At 35.9% G+C, this 19,401-nt stretch overlaps 2 protein-coding genes across 3 annotated transcripts in view; one reads left to right on the forward strand and one right to left on the reverse strand.

The window, feature by feature from the left end:
• LOC128250130 (RING-box protein 2-like) overlaps positions 1–2,088 on the forward strand; it is a 68,790-nt gene extending 66,702 nt beyond the window's left edge. For both annotated transcript variants that reach the window (XM_089366690.1, XM_052974846.2), the window contains one exon: positions 1,787–2,088. In XM_089366690.1, coding sequence (XP_089222816.1) covers positions 1,787–1,905 — 119 coding nt within the window. In that variant the 3' untranslated portion in view covers positions 1,906–2,088. The remainder of the gene's footprint in view (positions 1–1,786) is intronic.
• Positions 2,089–2,906: 818 nt separating this feature from the next.
• LOC106881211 (cullin-3) overlaps positions 2,907–19,401 on the reverse strand; it is a 129,185-nt gene continuing 112,690 nt past the window's right edge. The window contains exons 13-17 of the mRNA XM_089366686.1: positions 17,948–18,016; positions 17,515–17,590; positions 16,173–16,242; positions 6,937–7,043; positions 2,907–4,012 (exon numbers count right to left, since the gene is read on the reverse strand). Of these exons, the coding sequence (XP_089222812.1) occupies positions 3,988–4,012; positions 6,937–7,043; positions 16,173–16,242; positions 17,515–17,590; positions 17,948–18,016 (347 nt within the window). The 3' untranslated portion in view covers positions 2,907–3,987. The remainder of the gene's footprint in view (positions 4,013–6,936; positions 7,044–16,172; positions 16,243–17,514; positions 17,591–17,947; positions 18,017–19,401) is intronic.

A 19,401-nucleotide genomic window follows, 5' to 3' on the forward strand; every position in this document is an offset into this window, starting at 1 on the left:
AGGAGATGCAGTGCTTTTCTACATTTTAAATAGGTGGATAAATTGATCCATGGAAGCGAGATGAGATGATGTGGTCATGTAGGTAACATATCTAAAAAGATGTAGTGACAGGAGAAATCAGTGAGAGTGGGTACAGGTTACAAGAGTGCAATCTATAACATATACATGTGTGTGTGTCCATATATATAATCAAACTCCAAAGGACTGGTGTTGGTCTGCAGCAGCTGTTTAGTAAGATCAATAAAAAGAGAACAGTGAACTAGCTGTGGGAAATAGAAAATCCAATGTTTTGAACAAAGTCCTTCAGGAAAAAGCTGACAGGAGAGAAATTAACGAGAGATATTATTGTCAAACTGGCTGATGAAGAGGGAGCCATTGTAGTTTGACAACCTAACCTATACAGACAAAAAACACTCTGCAACTCTTGATTCTACAGCAAGATACCAAAAGATCTCATGAACAACTATCAGAAACAAGTGTCCACCACTGTTCATAAATTTACCTCTTCCAGCTCACTTTCACTAACTTCATTGTGACCTTGTCCCAAAGCCCCACTATTTTGTCCTCAGAATTCACAAACCAGACAATTCTGGTCACCCTATCATCTCCACCTGTAACTACCCTACACAACTTTTATCATAGTACCATGACAAAATATTATCACCTCTCTTTGCCATCTTAAAGACACCAGCCATGCCCTAAACCTCTTCAACTCATTCTCTTTTGAATCTGGTGAATCCAAACTCCCTTTTTGCTATAGACAAAATTGCTGTACAGTCCTTCTCTACAATGGTAGCCTCTCAACCCTAAGACACTTCCTAGACCATCACCCTCTACCCAGCATTACTGCACTCCTCCTCAGCTTAGTCAAGTTCATCTTTCATTGCTTTTCTTTCACTGGGGAATTTTACAATCAAATCAGCTGTGGCAACAATTAGTCCCAATTATGCCAATCTCATTGTAGAATCTGTCCAATTCACTGGGAAGATTTGCCCTTCAGTGTAGCCTACAAAGAGATTGAAGCCACAATGAACCCTCAAAGTAGCCTATACAGTCAATGTAACCACCCTCACCAAACACAAGCTCAATAGTTTTATCTATTTTGTTCGCTCCTTTCACTCTGCCTTGGAATTTACCCACACATACTTCTGTAGTGTTTTCCATCATCATAAGTTTCAACATCCACCTTTGTCTGCTACAAGCTTACTGATTCCAATCTCCATCTCTTCTTTTCACTCAAAACATACAAAATTTACAGCACCATTCTCACAATTCCTCTGTTTTCATGTCTATAAATCGTATTTCACCTGTTTATCCTCCCAGTGAAAGATAAAACTCATTCCAACAACTGCTCCTTGGAAACCTAGTAAGAACCTCTACAGTGCCTAGCTCCACACAGCCACTAGTTTCCAAAATATTTCAAAGATTGGTAAATTTCTTGTTGCTGTAATGTAATTGCTATGTTGAGGGAATAAATTTGATTGCATAATTGTTTTCTTTTTTGGTAGCTTGCTACCATATTATCAGCATTGTTTACAGTCATAGTGTTGTATACATGCATTTTGGAGAAAGCTATACGAATATTTATAGAAGTAGACACACTATATAGTTTACTGGCTATTTAAAAATCTCAAGTGTTTTCACAACATAAGAAAAAAAAAAAAACCAAAAAAAAACCTGCTGAATTAATATTGCAAAGAATTTATTAAAACAGCTAACAAAACAAAATTCTTATGAGCCACATATGTATTAAATGTTTCTAAAAAATGTTATTTTTCTTTTCCAGTGGTATGGGGTGAGTGCAATCACTCTTTTCATAACTGCTGCATGTCATTATGGGTGAAACAGAACAACAGGTGTCCCCTTTGTCAACAAGAGTGGGTAGTACAACGCATTGGCAAGTGATATAAATTGATCTTCAGCTGATTTAATAATTTAAAGAAGAAATAAAACCTTCTCACCACTGCCTTTCAAATGTCAGGACAATACCACCTGGTTGATAATGGATAAATTTATTTATTTATAGCTAACATTTCTTATTATGAAGTAATTATAAATACTCCTCAAAATAAACACACTTCATACTAAGACTGTGTTGTTCACTGATAGCATTAGAAAGACAAACACCTTTTTCTCCTGAATGTATTTATTTATTTTTTTCCTTTTACAATATTTATAGTAAAGTAAGTTTAAAAAAAGAAAGAGACATTAGGATTTTAATTTATTACTTAAGAATCATTTTTAATACATTAGCCCTACCCAGTTTGAAAAATCACTTATCTATTTGAATATCATTAATTGTTACAAACTGCATGGAATTTAAGGCACAGGACTAGAAATCAGTCTTGACATTGGGTGTTAATCCATTACTAGATTTCACAAACAATAATGGAATAGTTTTAGCTTGTAATTGGAAACATTAATGAACATTTTAAATTATGAATTTTGTTTTTATTCCAGTCACCGGTAAAGGTAGTTCTTTCCCCACATTAAATTGTTTGTACATTTTCTGATATTTACGAAACAATTTGCAGATACAGGTCATGGTATTTGCAATTACACTGAGGACTAACTTCAAAAGTGAAAGTACTACCAACGGTGTATCACAAAGATTGGCCAAAATAAGCAGTAAATTATTTTGTGTTTGTCTTTATTAAATATTGTATTATATAGGGGGTCTCATTTTAATAGGCAATATATTTAGCAAAATAATTGTGTTAATTCAGACTTTAAAAAAAAAAAAAAAATGATATACTGTTTTTCTTGGCAACTAGTTGTTCATATTTCAGAACATATGAAAAATGATTTATATAAATTGGTTTAAAAAAAAAAAAAAAAAAAAAAAAATTCCCCCAGCCCCACAAAAAATACAAAAAAGAAAAAAATTAATAACAGTACAAAGCCAATAATCATAAACATTTTATTAAATTTTTAAAATTAGGGTTGGTAACTTTTTTTTATTCCATCCTACCCTTATTTTTGGTTTGATAAGAAAGTCTTTTTAAAACTACCGAAGAAAAAAAGGGTCCTTGATTAAAGTTTGCAATTTTGATATATTTACAAATACTACAAGCTTCCAATAAACATAATTAGAGGAGCTGGTAGTTCTATAGCATAGATGCAAATTAAATTATAATACAAGGAATATCTGGTCATTGGCAGAGCAGTTTTTGAGAGATAGAAGCAAAATGTTGAATCCATTCTATGACATGACAAAATCAAAATAATTTTGGCAGTTCTGACCATGAAGAAATGAGAACCTACATATAATGGCTTTCCAGAATTGTTTCAATATGGAAAAGGGAATAAATATAACATTTATTCACACACACATACACACACACACACACATATATACATACATACATGTATATATGCTATAAAAATAGAATAAAACTCAGATACACGCAAATCAAATTTATATGAAGGACAAGGCAATATTACAAGCAAACATATTAAAATAAAATTTAATCTGGGTATTTGGCAATGTAATATAAACAAAAATTAAATAAAAAGAAAAAGATCCTAACTCAATTTTAATATAACCTTTTTTTTAAAAAATACTTCCAGACATAGTTGGACATTTTTAATATTTAAATAAGCAGGCAAATTAGAATTTCCTTGCTTCTCAGCAAATATTGCCTATTTTTGCAAATGTCTATCCCAACCAAAAAAAGTAAGAGCAGCTGAAAAGAAATTAAGAGCTATTGAGAGTTGATCATTTTAGAATCTCACCAGAATCTTCAGCAAGGTCAATTTGAATAGTTAGCTTATTTAGTTGTTTGTTTTTTTTTTAACCATAAAACATACTGCCAATAGTTTAAAGACAATTGCTCAGATAGCATAAAGAATGCATCGTTGGATCATAACAGCATGTAATGGTGCAATTATTGACTTCTTTTTATTTATTTATATCTATATACAATCACATTAAATGGCATAAAACACTGGATGTTGACTTGTAGCTGCTGGCTAGGTGACACCTCATTATGCAAGATATGTATACATTTTTCTGAAATAGAAAAACCATGGATTATAAATAGCTAATGTTTTGCTTTTATAGAAAATAAAACTGAATATCAAAATCTTATAAATTGGTCAGTTTAACAAAAATCAAATATTCATGCCTTATCTTAGTTGAAGGTCTGTCAATTTGCAATGTACTTACTTCCTCATTATCACTAGGAAAATATGTTGTACGTACATCACTAGATGTGGTCTCCTATTCACTAAGGTGATTGTTTCAACTTGAAATGTTAAATCATTACATTTAAATATGACCAATTCTGTTGGGAAAGATTCATAGGCAGAACCATGCTATATTTTACCATTTTATTAACAGTTACTTGTTTTTAATTGATATGTGAAACTTATATGACAGTTCGTAGTGGCTAAAAACCATTCCTATACTGTGTTGAAAGCCTTCAGTAGACTCGAGCCTCTAATATAGGATGTTTTGGTCTAAATATGAGTTTCCATAAAAAAGAAAATAAAACATAACCCATCCAAAAATAAAAGCATTTAAAAAAAACAAAAAAAATATCAACTAGATTAAGGCTGGTAGATAACAGTTTACTCAAAGTAGCTGCCCTCAGCTTCCACCACAACCTCAAAATGGTTCTGGAACCTTGTGCATGCATTCTTGGAAGATCTTTGAACACCACCATGGCAACCAGCTTGGCCTTACAAGCAGAGCAGTTGGTGTCTTTCTCAATCATGCTGCACACTTAGCAATCCATGGGAAGGAGGCTAGAAATTGGAGCTGGTGAAGTTGAAGAAATTCTTTAACTACTTCTGACTCTTTCTGGAGGCATGGCAAGGTGCTGAATCCTGCTGCTACACATATGGCCTTCCAGTAGCTTCACATAGCTGCCTGAACTGAGCCTAAATCTCTGTTCAAAGATGTGGTGATGAATTCCAGCATGTAAACAGTCAGAACACCTGATGTGCCCTTTTCAACTGGCTATGTATGGCTTTGTTGTCTCCATTGCAGCTTTTATAGTGTTCACAACATTGAGCAGCAGTCATTTTGACACCTATTGTGAATCATCAAGATACTGGCAATCTTTTTCCAGTATTCAAATGGCTTCTGGTCCTCTATGTCAACTAACATTTTTTCAACTACAACTTCAATTACTATACTCTCCAACCCTTGACTATTCACCAATACATCAAACTGTTCCTGAAAAAAAGGAAACATACAAAAATGGTCAAATTTAGTCTGAACACAGCTCTTCATTGGGGCAAATAGAAAGCAATGGAACCATAGTTATGTGCATGCAAGTAGAAAAAAAACTTTGCACATAGCTTAAATTATAGTGTATTATTCCTCCTAATCTACTGTTTAAAGCAGTGGTTCTCAACCTTTTATAGCTTAGTGCCTGAATAGAATTGTTTCAGAAGTCCCACTCCCAGATTTTGCATGAAAAAAGAAACAATACAGACAATTTTAAGTAAATAGCATGTACCTCTTTTCAGGTATATGTGTGGACTAGTCTCCTTTGTTAATTTTTTATGGAAATTACCAAAGAGGGCAAGGACTTATATAATGAAACTGTGGTTTGTCTTGTGTTTGATAAGATTTTGCTTATTTAAAAATAAGTTCAGTATTTGACAATTAGAGCTTCAAGTATCTTTTTATTCAATGTTTAGCTAACTGTTACTATTATGCTGAATAATAATAGAATAATTCTTTAACTAGACCTGAAGAAGGAAATGCTAATAACAGCTACTTCCAATGATAGGAATATTGATAATATAATGTCATATGCATTCTAAACCTGGCAAAGATTTTTGAATAATTTGTTTAAAAATTATGTATTATACCTGGTATAAACATTGTCCAGTTTAAGAACCACTGATTTACAGTAATGTTACAGATCTTTTATTGCTCTAGAAAACATTTTGTATGACTAATTCTAACGAGAATGGAGCTCAGAGGCAACAACAGAAATGATGAGTTTAAAACATTCAAATCCTTACATGGAATATTTTAAAGTTTATTAAGGAAGCTATGATAGAATGTATAGGAAATAACTTTCAAATAAGATGGGGGTCTTACATCAGATAATTTTTTCTTGAATACATAATTCAGGAAGAAATTAGAAAGATCCAGACAAAAAAATAAGCCTTAAAATAATCTAGAAGGAAGTTAGGATTTTAAAGAAAAGAGGATCTAGTTTCCTTGCCCTGTTTTTGCTGATGATGTTTAAGCAGAATATCAATAACATTAATCTCACCAATAACTTCATTTTGTTTATGCACATTTCCAAGAACACCTCAGCAAGGAAGAAATGTTCAGGAGAGTACTCAGTAAATTAAATGTTCATACTCAGCAGATTATATGTCTGCAACTAGCTAGCTAGTTGAATACACAGAAAGGAGACAATATATCTGTAGGCTTTTGCCAATCAGACAGATGACTTTTTGGAAGTACTAGTATCACAAATGTTGGAGTAGTAGAGTGGTGAAATGGTAAGTTCATGAGCATTTTTCATAGTTGTTTTGTGGAATAAAACAAGCAGCAATGATTACTATTTATTTCTTTTCCATTGCTTCATCTTTTATTTATCATCATGAATTTGGAAGTCATGATAAAAAAAAACTAAGGAGTTTATGTTTGTTGGAGATTGAAAGTATGTAATTACAAAAGTTTTTCAGTACAAAAGTATTCAATGGAAAAAGACTTTCACTTTCTGTGCAAGGTTCACCAAAATTCTGAAAGCAAATACTTGCTGAAGCTTCTTTTCTCAATCCAAAACAGAAAGACTACATTTAATCTAAGATATTCTTGTACAATTAGTACTTTGGGCATTTGAGAGTAATTCTTCTGTTTCCTTTTAAGCTATGGTATTGCAATAATTGTGAAACCCAATCAAATTTAAATTCAATGCTTTGTTTCAGTATTTCAAACCAAATGAGTATAGTTAAACATACCTGTCTTCAGGTGTTCTAGCCAAATATTCTCGCTCTATCAAGCCTTCAATGCGTTTTTTAATGACCACTGGACTAGGTAGAAATCGAGCTTTTAGTTGTTCAGTGACCTAATAACATCAGATACAAAATTCAGATACTGGCATAATCATCAAGTAGCTAACATAGAAAACATCCTATTTTATAAATATTAAAAAAAAACCATGCAATTTGATTAAAAGAAATAATTTTTCTTTCTTTCAAGTGCTAGAAATGAAGAATAATTCATATTTTATCTTCCTGAATGGGTTGCTTTAATTTAACCCATTAGTGTTTAGAAAGACCGAAAATTATTCCCTTTTATTTGTTTGAACCAAACAAATAAACAAATCTGGCCGTATCTGATTTCTCTATGAAATCGCTAAAATAAAAAAAAACAAAAAAAAAAAAAACAAATCACATTACTGAATTCTCGTAGGTTTGAGATAATGTGAGATAAAGCCTTTTTTCAAGTAAAAATATGGTGAAATTTTTGAGACTTCTTGATTTTTTTCAACGTTTTAAGAGAAGTGTATATCTTAGTTTTTAACGATTTGGCGTCAGTAAGTAGCGACTCCGACATGAAAGGTGATATACAAAACAAACTACAGTGATTTGTCTTCGGACAAATCATATTGACATTTATAAATCTTTGTTGGACAAGGAAAATTTTGATAATGAAAGTAATGAAAATGATATTGAAAACATTATGGCAACATGGTTGAAGGTTACTACATCAACCACAATTCCTGATTTCACAGAAAATACTAGTCCACAATACAGTCTACCTCCTGATGCTCAACCATTGGGCTATTTATTTTTATTTCTACTGAAAAGTTGTTTTGAAACTGTTGCAGAGGAAACAAATGCTCAACACAATTTCTATTCGTGGAAGACCTAATCCACTATGGCAGTCAACTGATACTGCGAAAATTATGTTTGGTATCAAGCAGCTTCCTCAACTGTGGAACTACTGGAATCCTGATATAAGCTGTGGTGATCTATAAATCTCCAGCATTATGTCTAACTATAGCTAATTCATATACTGTTTATGTAAAAAGCCACAAGGTACCTCCGCTACCAAAGAACTACAACCATTTGAAATTTCAGGTTGATATTGCTTCTCAGTTACGTGAGAGCTTTTCTTCCAGAAAACACAGAACTGGGAGAAAAGCAAAATTAACTGAGGTAGATGTCAGAGAAAATATTGACTTCCATGAATTGGAAAAAATAAATCGAAGGAAAAACTGTGAAAGGACATCAGATCAAGACCTAATATATGTTTGTTTTACAAAGTGCCCTTGCGTAAAGGGTGCTTTGGACAGTTTCACGATAGAAATATGGCATAACTATATTTTGTTGTTTGATAGTAATACTATCCTATATTCCTTCAATTTTATTACAAATAATATGTGAAAGTGAGAAATACATATTAATTTTCAGTATGTTACACACCTGTATTCACCTTTGCCTCACCTGTTAATGAGCTTATTTTATTAGATGCATTCTGTTATGTAAATATACTCATTGAATAGTATAAGAGTACATAGCCAAAGGTATATTGACTTGTAAAAGAGTTTTGTACTTCAATTTCAATGAAAATGTTTGAATGAAATATAGAGAGAGAGTAAAATCTTGTACTGATTATACCTGTATTTTAATTAATTTAAATTAATGTACCTCATCTTGAAAAGTGGCAAAATTGTTGGTGGTTGACATCTGGGATAATTTTAGTAACAAATCAAACGGGTAAGATGCATTAAGAATTTCAATTTTAGTGTTTATCTATAATGTTATGGCTTTTACACCTGTTAAATTTACCTGCCCATAAAAGTCAAGCAAGATCAGCTAAATTTACATAACTATAATACACTAGTATATAAGCACTCACTGACAAAATTTCAAATTTGTACGTAAAAAATTTAAAGTTACAAGCAAATATTGTGGACATCCTTCTTGAACCTGAGTAATTCAAAATAACATGAACAAATAAGCATTAGATTTGACAGATTAATCTGAACACTAAAGGGTTAAATGGATGGAAGATAAGCTATGCATAAAGAAGTTATATAAACCACTATCATTGACTGACAACCCACGGTAAATGTTCAAAAATACTTAAAATTTACCTAAGGTAAATGTTTTAAAAAATACTTAAAACTTATTTCACCAACCAAACACATAAAAAAATTTAAGACAAAGGTAACTTAAAGTCAGGTCACTGAAACTTACATCAAAACCAGGAAACCCTCATTACAGTATATGAACCAGTGATTCCTCAACTGGTAGTCCAATATTTAATTGACTTGTGAGAGGAAAATATTCAGCTATCAGCTTCTTGTAACCTAGTTTCCTATTAAGGTCTATCAAGCTCCAAAATGCTTTAAATGTAAAATTGACTGAAAGCATGTCTATTTTTGTCCTTTAAAAGGTAAATGATTTTAGCCTGTGCCAACTAATAGACATAATTTGAAGAAAGAATCCATCTACAAAATAATCAAATACCTATGGAACAACAAATGCACTACCAAGCATCTGAAGAAAGCAAGAATTCAAAGAAATGATTATGGGTTTACCATTATACTAACAATCATAAATGCACCACTAATGCTCAGACAATGCATAAAAACTGAGGACAGAAACTTTTGTGTAAATAAATATACAACTGCACAATCCTCTGATTAAGAAAGGCATTATCTGATGACAAAACAATTTTCCCATTTTGCACTAATAGAAAAGCATACACGTATGAAACATGACATATAATATGCTTTTGAAGAAAAAAAAAACACTACAAAATTAAAATTCACTCACTAGAGGAATTCAAGACAGGTTGACCCTGGGAGCTCCTCTATGCTGATGACCTTGCACTAATTGCGAAGTCACTATCAGAACTAGAGGAGAAGTTTCAGGTGTGGAAGCAAGGACTAGAATCGAAGGGCCTTAGAGTCAACCTAGCTAAAACCCAAATCCTAATAAGTAGGAAGGTAGATAAAACACAAACCCCTTCAGGTAGATGGCCCTGCTCAGTATGTAGAAATGGTGTAGGTAGTAACTCTATAAGATGTACCCAGTGCAAGCTATGAACACATAAGAGGTGCAGCAATATCAAAGGAAGGCTAACTAGGAAGTTAGTTTTTGTATGTGGCAGATGTTCAGGTGCAATAAAGACTGTAAACAAACAGGAAACAACTCTAGTCTCATTCCAGGGAGAAAAACTAGAGGTACTTGATAGCTTCCGCTATTTGGGTGACCAAGTTAGTAGTGGGGGTGGGTGCGCTGAAAGTGTAGCTGCTAGAATAAGAATAGCCTGGGCAAAGTTCAGAGAGCTCTTACTTTTGCTGGCGACAAAGGGACACTCATTCAGAGTAAAAGGCAGACTGTATGACACATGTGTACGAACAGCCATGCTACATGGCAGTGAAACATGGGCTGTAACTGCTGAGGACATGCGCAAGCTCACAAGGAATGAAGCCAGTATGCTTCGCTGGATGTGTAATGTCAGTGTGCATACCTGACAGAGTGTAAGTATCTTGAGAGAAAAGCTGAACATAAGAAGCATCAGTTGTGGTGCGCAAGAGAGACGATTGCGCTGGTATGGACATGTGGTGAGAATGGATGAGGATAGCTGTGTGAAAAAGTGCCACACCCTAACAGTTGAAGGAACCCGTGGAAGAGGTAGGCCCAGGAAGACCTGGGCTGAGGTGGTGAGGCAAGACCTTCGAACATTGGGCCTCACCGAGGCGATGACTTCTGACCGAGACCTTAATCCAAGGCCTGCCAGGGGTGTAGCCAGCCCACTTATGCGTACCTTTCCTACATTGGACACTAAACTCTGCTTATGAAGACTTGTTGAGGCAAGTGAAATCTAACTAAATTTGACGACTGGCACCTGTGCCAACATCGTCTCCTTCATTGGACACGAAACTCAGCTTGCGAAGACTTATTGCGGCAAGCGAAAGCGAAATCGGGATAGCACCCGTGCCCAGCGTCGCCTTTCTGGCACTTGTGTCCATGACATGTGTAAGGATTTTCGAGCGAGATCGTTGCCAGTGCCCCTGGACTGGCTCTTGTGCGGGTGGCACATAAAATACACCATTTTGAGCGTGGCCGTTGCCAGTACCACCTGACTGGCTTTCGTAGGATTTTCGAGCGAGATCGTTGCCAGTGCCCCATGACTGGCTCTTGTGCGGGTGGCACATAAAAGCACCCACTACACTCTCTGAGTGGTCGGCGTTAGGAAGGGCATCTAGCTGTAGAAACTCTGCCAAATCAGATTGGAGCCTGGTGTTGCCATCCGGTTTCACCAGTCCTCAGTCAAATAGCCAAACCCATGCTAGCATGGAAAGCGGACGTTAAACGATGATGATGATGATGATGATGATGACACACGTGGGGATGAAATGAACTGGAAGGAAAGTGCTGTAATGTCAACAGTTAAGGGGCCTCAACAGAACGGGAAGCAAGACCAAAGTCATTCTCTTTCAGCCTGGGGCAGTGGTAGACCGTATTTTATTCCACGCATTACAGTTTCCTTGTACCACAAGCTATTTCGGCTCTCATATATAAACATATTTGTCCATTGTTGTCCCCTTTCTGTGGCAAAGGAGATGTGATTACCTGGATCCATAAGATCAAGGAGGTGGCTTGGTTACAAGGCATCAACGATATAGCAGGTCTCATGGCCCTGTATCTGGAATGAAGTGCATTGGCACTACCTCAAGATGGATGAGGAAGACCAACTAAGCATGGCAAAGACCAAGCAGTGCTTGAGGGAAGCCTATACAGAGGGAATGTATGCCACATTTGCTAAGCTGAGAACGATCAGGTGGAGAGGGGAGCAGGTCGATGAGCCATGAAGGTTTGGAGACTGGCCATGCTATCCAGTTTTACCGGAGAGGGTCTAGAGAAGGTAACACGATTGGCCTTCATAAATGGCTTTCCTGACTATCAATGTGACTGCAACAACTGCCAGGCAGTGAGAAAATGGCAATGAGCAAGCTCATCGCCCAAGCCTGTGTGTTAACACAAAACACCGGGCAGAAGGCAGTAGCAATGACAGCTGCCGAAGCCTGCGACATAATGCAATGACCAGTAAAGAATGAGGAGAAAATAAACTGCTGTGGAATGACAGTGACCATTCATGGGCTGGTGTTTCAAGTGCCAGGGACCACACATGGCGAGGGACTGCACAGAGACAAAGCCTGGATCCGTTTGCAACCAGTGCAGACAGACTGGGTATATCGCTTGAAACTGCAGCCAGGGAAAGGCATGGAGAAGTTGCTGCCTCTCAAACTTCCCCAGTGAGCAAGTAAAGGCACTCGTGCAGTCGGTGCCCATAGTTGAAGCCTTGGTTGGAGTAAAAGCTCAAATCCTTTGTGGATATAGGCTGTACAATGTCTCTCATGACCCCAAGGGTGACAAAAAAATGGAAGGGGACGAGTAGTGATTGGGCAGTTGACAGCAGTGAAATTGGATCTAAGGGTAGCAGCTAAGTGGAGACAGCAGTGGTGGTGGGGGGCACAATACTGAGGCTGCAGGCAATTGTGATCAACCATGTGGTAGACAGAATTGACATGGACACGATCAACTGCCTTGGGGGTGTCAGTGGAGATGTAGTTTTGTTTGGTGGTGCAGGGGCGTTATGCGCTGGGCATCTGCAACATGAGAGGGGCCAGAGCTCCGCAGGTAATAGTACTGCTTACACCATTGAGGACAAAGATTTTTGAGTGGTGTTCAATGGTCAGCAGTGGACAGTAGAGTGGCGCTGGAAAGGGGAGTCCCCAATGCTAAAGAACAGGGTGAGCTGCTACCAGCAAACTTTGAAAGGACATAACAATTTGAAGAAGTAGAGAGGTGGATTAAGGAGCGTGTCCTTATTCCATTAAAAGAGGAGGTGATGAGCGGAGTGCTATCACTAATGGCAGTGGTGCAGCCAACAAAGGACAAAGTCAGGCCAGGACTGAACTTTTGGGAGATGAATGGCCATGTATCATGCCACATGTGTGGCAAGGTAACTTACGTCTGCAGTGAGACGCTGCATGGATGGAGACAGATGACAAGCGTGGAAAAATTGTTCACTTGAAGTCAGCATATCTACAGCTCCATGTGAGTGAGAAACTTTGACAGGTGATGCGATATAAGGGCCAGACATACTGTTTGACTAGGCTGGGTTACAGGCTAATTTCTGCGCCAAAGATCATAGTGACAGTGCTCAAATCTATCCTGGGAAAGATAAAAAAGGCCACCAATTCCTATATAGATGATATTTTAGTAGCTGAGACTGCAGTATCTGCCACAGAGATCATAAAGTCATCTAAAGACGTCCAGACTGACTGCAAAGTCACCGGAGCCAATGTTTGAAGGAGCTGCACTGGGGCTCAAGCTTCAAAGAGATAAAACAGGTGTATTGGTGTGTTGAAGAAGTAATGAGATCCTGGAACCAGGTATCAGTGTCAACAGGTGAGAACTATTCTCGAGGTGTGGGAGACTAGTGAATCACTATCTAATTGCAGGGTGGCTTCAAACAGTGTGCACATCAAGAGATGAGCAGACAGGGAAGCCAAAGTGGGGGAGGGGATGGTAGTAATTATACAGGAGATCCAAGAGAGGGCAAGAGCAGCAGACCCAGTAAGAGAAAACTGGTACATGCCCAAATTGGAGAATGCTAGCAGCATAGTGACAGGGGTTGTTCTGGAAATTGGTGGTGTCGAAGTGGAAGATGCGGCCTGGCTTTGAAAAGCAGATGATTACAACCACAACAATGTGGAGGAGTTGGATGCAGTGCTAAAGGGAGTGAATCTGGTCCTGAAATGCGTTAGGCCATTGACCCTGCTCTGGGTGTACATGGGCAGGGAAACATCTCGGTAGAGCACAACTGGAGACAACTGGCAATAGATGTGACACTACCGGCAGGGGATGCATCTCTCAATGGTTGACTGTGGACCTGGTTGGATGGCCATATGGAGGGAAATGAAGACAAGCACTGCAGACGAGTATGTATCGTGACTGATATTCCTGGAGCGGGACTCCTGTGGACGAATTGCTGATGGACAACAGTCTTGCATTTCGTTTGGATATACTGAAGGAGATACTTGATAAGTAGAATGTGTACACTTCTTCAGAGTGGCATACAAGCCGAACGGTAATGGGATCGTTGATAGATACCATCGCACAATCAAGGCCATGGTGGAGAGGGGATGCATCTCACCACTGTAAGTGGTATTCTGATACAAAATATCACCCTGATCAGGACAAGCCAAAGAGTCCATACGACATAGAGTAACATTCAGATATGAATGGCCGCATCTGAGTAAACCATCAGAATGCCCTGCAGAAGAGAGTAGGCCTGCCTTCATGCAGGTAGGAGATGAAACCTGGGTTAAGCCCCTGAAGGTACACTGCACATCTCAATGGAACAGTAACGGCTATTAATTCCAAAAATAATGTTTCTGAGGATGGAATGCTGCGTCATGTCTTGGATGTTCGCAGAATTGTTGTTTCATTGGACGACGACGGTGGAGGAGAGGAAGAGAACAAGGTTCCCTCCCTGCAGGGATCAGAGCGTGTGAGGCATCCACCCAAGTGGATGGCAGATTTTGACATGGAGTGAAGAGAAAAGGTGATCTTTGAGATCACAGGGACATGACCCTACATGAGATGAACCAGAAGGGCTGTGACATCAACAGTTGAGGGGCCCCACCAGAACAGGAAACAAGACTAGGATCATCTTCTTTCGACCTGGGGCAGTGGTGGTGAATGGACGTGAGTGGAGTGAGCGAGCGAGCAGGGATTGGTAGTAGCAGCTGTTAACATTAGGTGAGATGAGTAGGGCACATATTTGGACATAACACAGTTGGATAGCACATAACAGTTCCCTTGTACCACAATACACATTTACAGAGAAAGAGAGAGAACAGAACAGTATTCAAGAATATAGATAATGAAACCAAACTAGACTAAAACCTAGAGATGAAATAAAATGTAATAGAACATTGTTGAAAAGAAACCAAATCATTTCTTCATTTTAAACCATAGGATTAAATATAGAGCCTAATAAAATAAGATTTGGAGCAACTAAATACTTCTCTAGTATATTTCAAGAAATCTTAATAAACTTATCATTAAGTGTCTTTGATGATATACTAAGGAATTACTGTGCTTTGGTGTTCATACAAGTAAAGGATTTAGTTCTGATGTGAATTGCCAAACAGAAAGTTGAAATAAAAACAAAATATGAACAAGTATATGGTGTAATATTTATATGTATTCATTCTCACTGTGAAATTAGACAAACTACAAGTTATTTTTCAGCAGCTTGTATGAGGATCACACTGAATATTTTTGCTGTTTTTTTGACTTCCCACAAATTATCAGTTTAATCTTATTTCCAAAGGAGGGGGGGGAGGGAAGAAGTGGCCTAATTTCAGTGAGGTTGAATACATATGGCTTGTTTTAAGCTGTTCTGTTACTCTAACAATGTCATAATGCTAAGCTTGTAGCATTATGTGACTGAGTTATGCCTGGCACAATATTTTTACATTTGAACAAATAGCTCTGTGCTAACAATGTTTAACAGATTTGAAAGAAGCTAATAATAAAATAGTGATGAACAGCAAGGACATTTAAAGTAGTTGGTTCAAACCTTATTCCAAGATTCTCCTAAAATCTTATAGTTTAACAAATGAGACCTAATATCCATAATCCATGCTGTATTATTAATTAGCAGAAAGTATAGTTAAATTACTGATTGTAATTTTTATAGTCTAAGAGTGAAAGAAATGAGAGAAAAGAGAAAAGAAAAACAAATATCTTCTAAAACAAAGTACTGGAATCATAGTGTCACAGTAAATGCCAATTAGCAACAGCAAAACAGTTTATACATTACTTCCCAGTCAATATTAACTAAAAACTTGAAAGCAAAAATAGTTATTACAAAGAAAAAATATAATAAATGGGCAATATGTACTCCACTTTAATCTTACTTAAACCACATAGAATGAACTAATAATAGATATTTCTCCTCTCTTGAAACTTCTACTCAAATTTCCCTCATTATCTCCCACTAGTTGCTCTTCATTTTCCTTAAATAGTTTGGCTGTTATTCTTTACCTTGCACATTCTCTTTTGCTTCTGAGTTACTTGCATGTTTTTATAGATTCATAAAATTACATGTGTATATTATTGTTATAAAAAATATATTTAGTAATCAAACAACTAACCTCTGCAACTAATACATTATGTTGTAGCTTTTTTCTGGCTTTCATGATCCTGACAATTGCAGCTTCAATCATAGAGTTGGTCAAGGAAACTTATGGTCTTATTACAGTAACTAGTTCAATACCTGTTGCTTTGCAAGATGTTAAAATTTGGAAGTTAAATTGTCCATATAAAATGCTATCTTTAATATAAAAGCATATTCAGTTTAAAATAGAAAGAGTCTTTGAAAGAATTAGAAAATTATAAACTTTACCCCTATTTTCATTTTCAGAAAAATAGATGCTTTATTATGTGCTTTTTAATTGGGTAAATCATTGAAATTTAGGTTGTTTTTCTTATTATTGTATAACTAAAGACATATCTTTTATAAACTTTATTTCATATTTTGCAAACTCAGTTTATACATTGTACAGAATTTACATTTATTTAGATGACCTCTCCATAAACTATGTTCCTAGTTAAAGTTCTTATTTTCATCATTATGATTGTGACCAGGCTAGGACATTACCTTTAAGATCCATAATGATCTGGAGCTTATTAGCTCTCTTTGTCAAACTGCATAAATGTAAACACAGGCATGAAAACATGCACATCATCAGTATCATCATTTCAAGTCTGCTTTCTATGCTAGCATGGGTTGTATGGATCATTGAATGCCTTGGTTTAGGTTTAACTCTTGGTTTCCTTTCTGCAGCTAGATGTCCTTCTTATCACCCACTGCATGTTGTAACACCAACACCAGGGAAGTTAGCCTTCTAATGTTATGCTACAAAATCCTCACTATCTTATGATGTGTTTGTACCATCAAGTTTACACTCCAAAAGGGTGAAGGTCGCAAGAGTGTGGAGAGGAGAATGATAGATATTAGGAGTGAAGGTGGTTGATGGTATAAGAAATGCATTGTCATTATTGTCATCATCAGTCAATAGGAAATTGCTATGTTACCAGGTTCTGCTTATGCTACATGCTACAAAATATTAGAGAGAGAGTGGTTTTTTACAAGTTATTGGCTGATCCATGGCTATAGTAGAAGACATGACTAAGGTGCCATGCAATGGAACTGAACATGGAACAAAGTAGTCGTGAAGCACGCTCCTTAACCATACAGTCATGACTACACCTATGTATTACAAAATTTGCCAGTCAAAATTCCATCTTATTGGGAATTTTTCTTTTGCAGAATTAAAACTGCAAAAGAAGATAACTATTTCACTCCTATGTGTATTATATACTCCAGAGGGTGTCTTCTGAGAGCTGCTCATATTAAATCTGGCTCTTCAAACCAAAACAAAAAAAAAAATCTAAAATTGCAAAAGAATTTTAAAATTGACAACGAAAGGATATTCATGTTTTCGGTCTTCATCAACTTTATTCCGAGTCTCTTTACGCTCTGGTTCAGCCTCTCCTTTATTGCCGGCCACTAAGTTAAAGAAAATCAAAATAATATAAATAAATAAATTACACCATGGAATATCATCATAGATTTTAGAACACACTGCAGTAATCACTTTTACTGAGTTATTTTGTAGACCTATAACCTGGTCATTGATGTTCAACCATATAGACATACAACATAAGGTTTTCATACCTGATAATAATAATAATTATTGTTACAGAATAATAACATTGTAAAAATGAATACAATAGTGTATGTATATCTTTAGACTATAATGATTCTACAACAATTCAATGAATACAATTTCATCAAATCACTTGTCAAATAGTATAACTCAGAAATATAATGAAGAATCAACTAAAGTTAAAATGAGAATATTACCTGTTTGTATTTTAACTCTAAAAAGTTTAGATGTAAACTGGTCATTAACAGTAAAGATATGATCTGGTTCTAAAATAAAAATGAGAAAGATATAAAATAAGAAATAAATGTGACAAGCCAGAAATAAGCAATTACTAGAATGCATCATCAATTGGAATAATATACTTATTAACATACTTATTGATTTTAAAATATCTTAAGATATTTTAAAATCAATAAGTACATTTCTAAAACAGATTGGAATACATATAACAACCCCCACTAAAGTAATACTTATAAACATACATGAAGAATCTGGTCAAGAAAAAGAAACCCCACTCATCTGGAAAGAAGAAGCAAAAAAATGACAAATCAAGAGAAATTCAGTATTGTATTTGGAAGATTTGCATAGGGGAAAATTTAGCAATACTATTAAATTATAATTAAAAAAATATCATATACATGTTTTTTATAATAAAATTAACTGGAGTCTAAGAGAAACCTATTCTTAGTGAAAGACACAAAATAAAAACTATTATATTATGACTATTTAGAACTACCACTCAAAAGTATGTGTACTCATGGGCTTTTCTATCTCACAATAATTAAACATATCTGTTTAATGTACTGGATAGATCTTTCTCATACTATAAAACGAAATTAATTAACATGTAATCTACAATGGCTTTACTTAAAAAAACACTAGTTAGAGAATACTAAAGACAATGATTTCTGATTGTTACCATTCAATGATTTCTGATTGTTACCATTCTATTTTCCTTCCGTCCAACATCACCAATGACTACCAGTACAGTTTCTGTGAGAGCCAGATTTATCAAAGACATGCTATACCAGCAGTCTCTCACCCACAGAACTTCACAATAAACAATAATGCTGCTTTTGGCATTAGCAAACCCCTCTTTTGTGCCTGATATGAAAACCTAGCCAAGCTGTTGACCTCCAAGTTTCTTATCACAAGTTTGTTGTCAGTCTACTCTATCATGTTATACACTGAAAGGGTTCTCTAATCCACATTCTATCACATATAATCTGATGTACCTTAGGGTTTGGTTGTCTCTCATACACATCTTTCTGTTACTTTTAAACACATACACTCTTACATAGTTAAGACTACTCGTCACTCCTTAACCTTCCATATGTAATTGACATCTACAAGCAACTTACACATTTTTCACTCCAGACCCAACACTACTTCCACAAAAAGAGACCTTGACAACACCCTATAATGAGACCTGGAAACCTAACCTCTTCCAACAGTGCCAAGATACTTTACATTTTAATGAGTGTCTTACAACATGCCTTCTCATGAACAATCCACAACTAAACTCTCAAACACAATACGAAGCCTTACAATCTCTATGTCCATTGCACTAAAATGCATATTTCTGTTAAAAATCATAAACACACACACTTTAGGCACAACCAGCTTGACTTTGTACAGAATTTTAAAATCT

This window comes from Octopus bimaculoides, chromosome 19 (assembly GCF_046866305.1).
Source record: "Octopus bimaculoides isolate indiv1 chromosome 19, ASM4686630v1, whole genome shotgun sequence".
In the NCBI taxonomy this organism is placed as follows: Eukaryota; Metazoa; Mollusca; class Cephalopoda; order Octopoda; family Octopodidae; genus Octopus; species Octopus bimaculoides.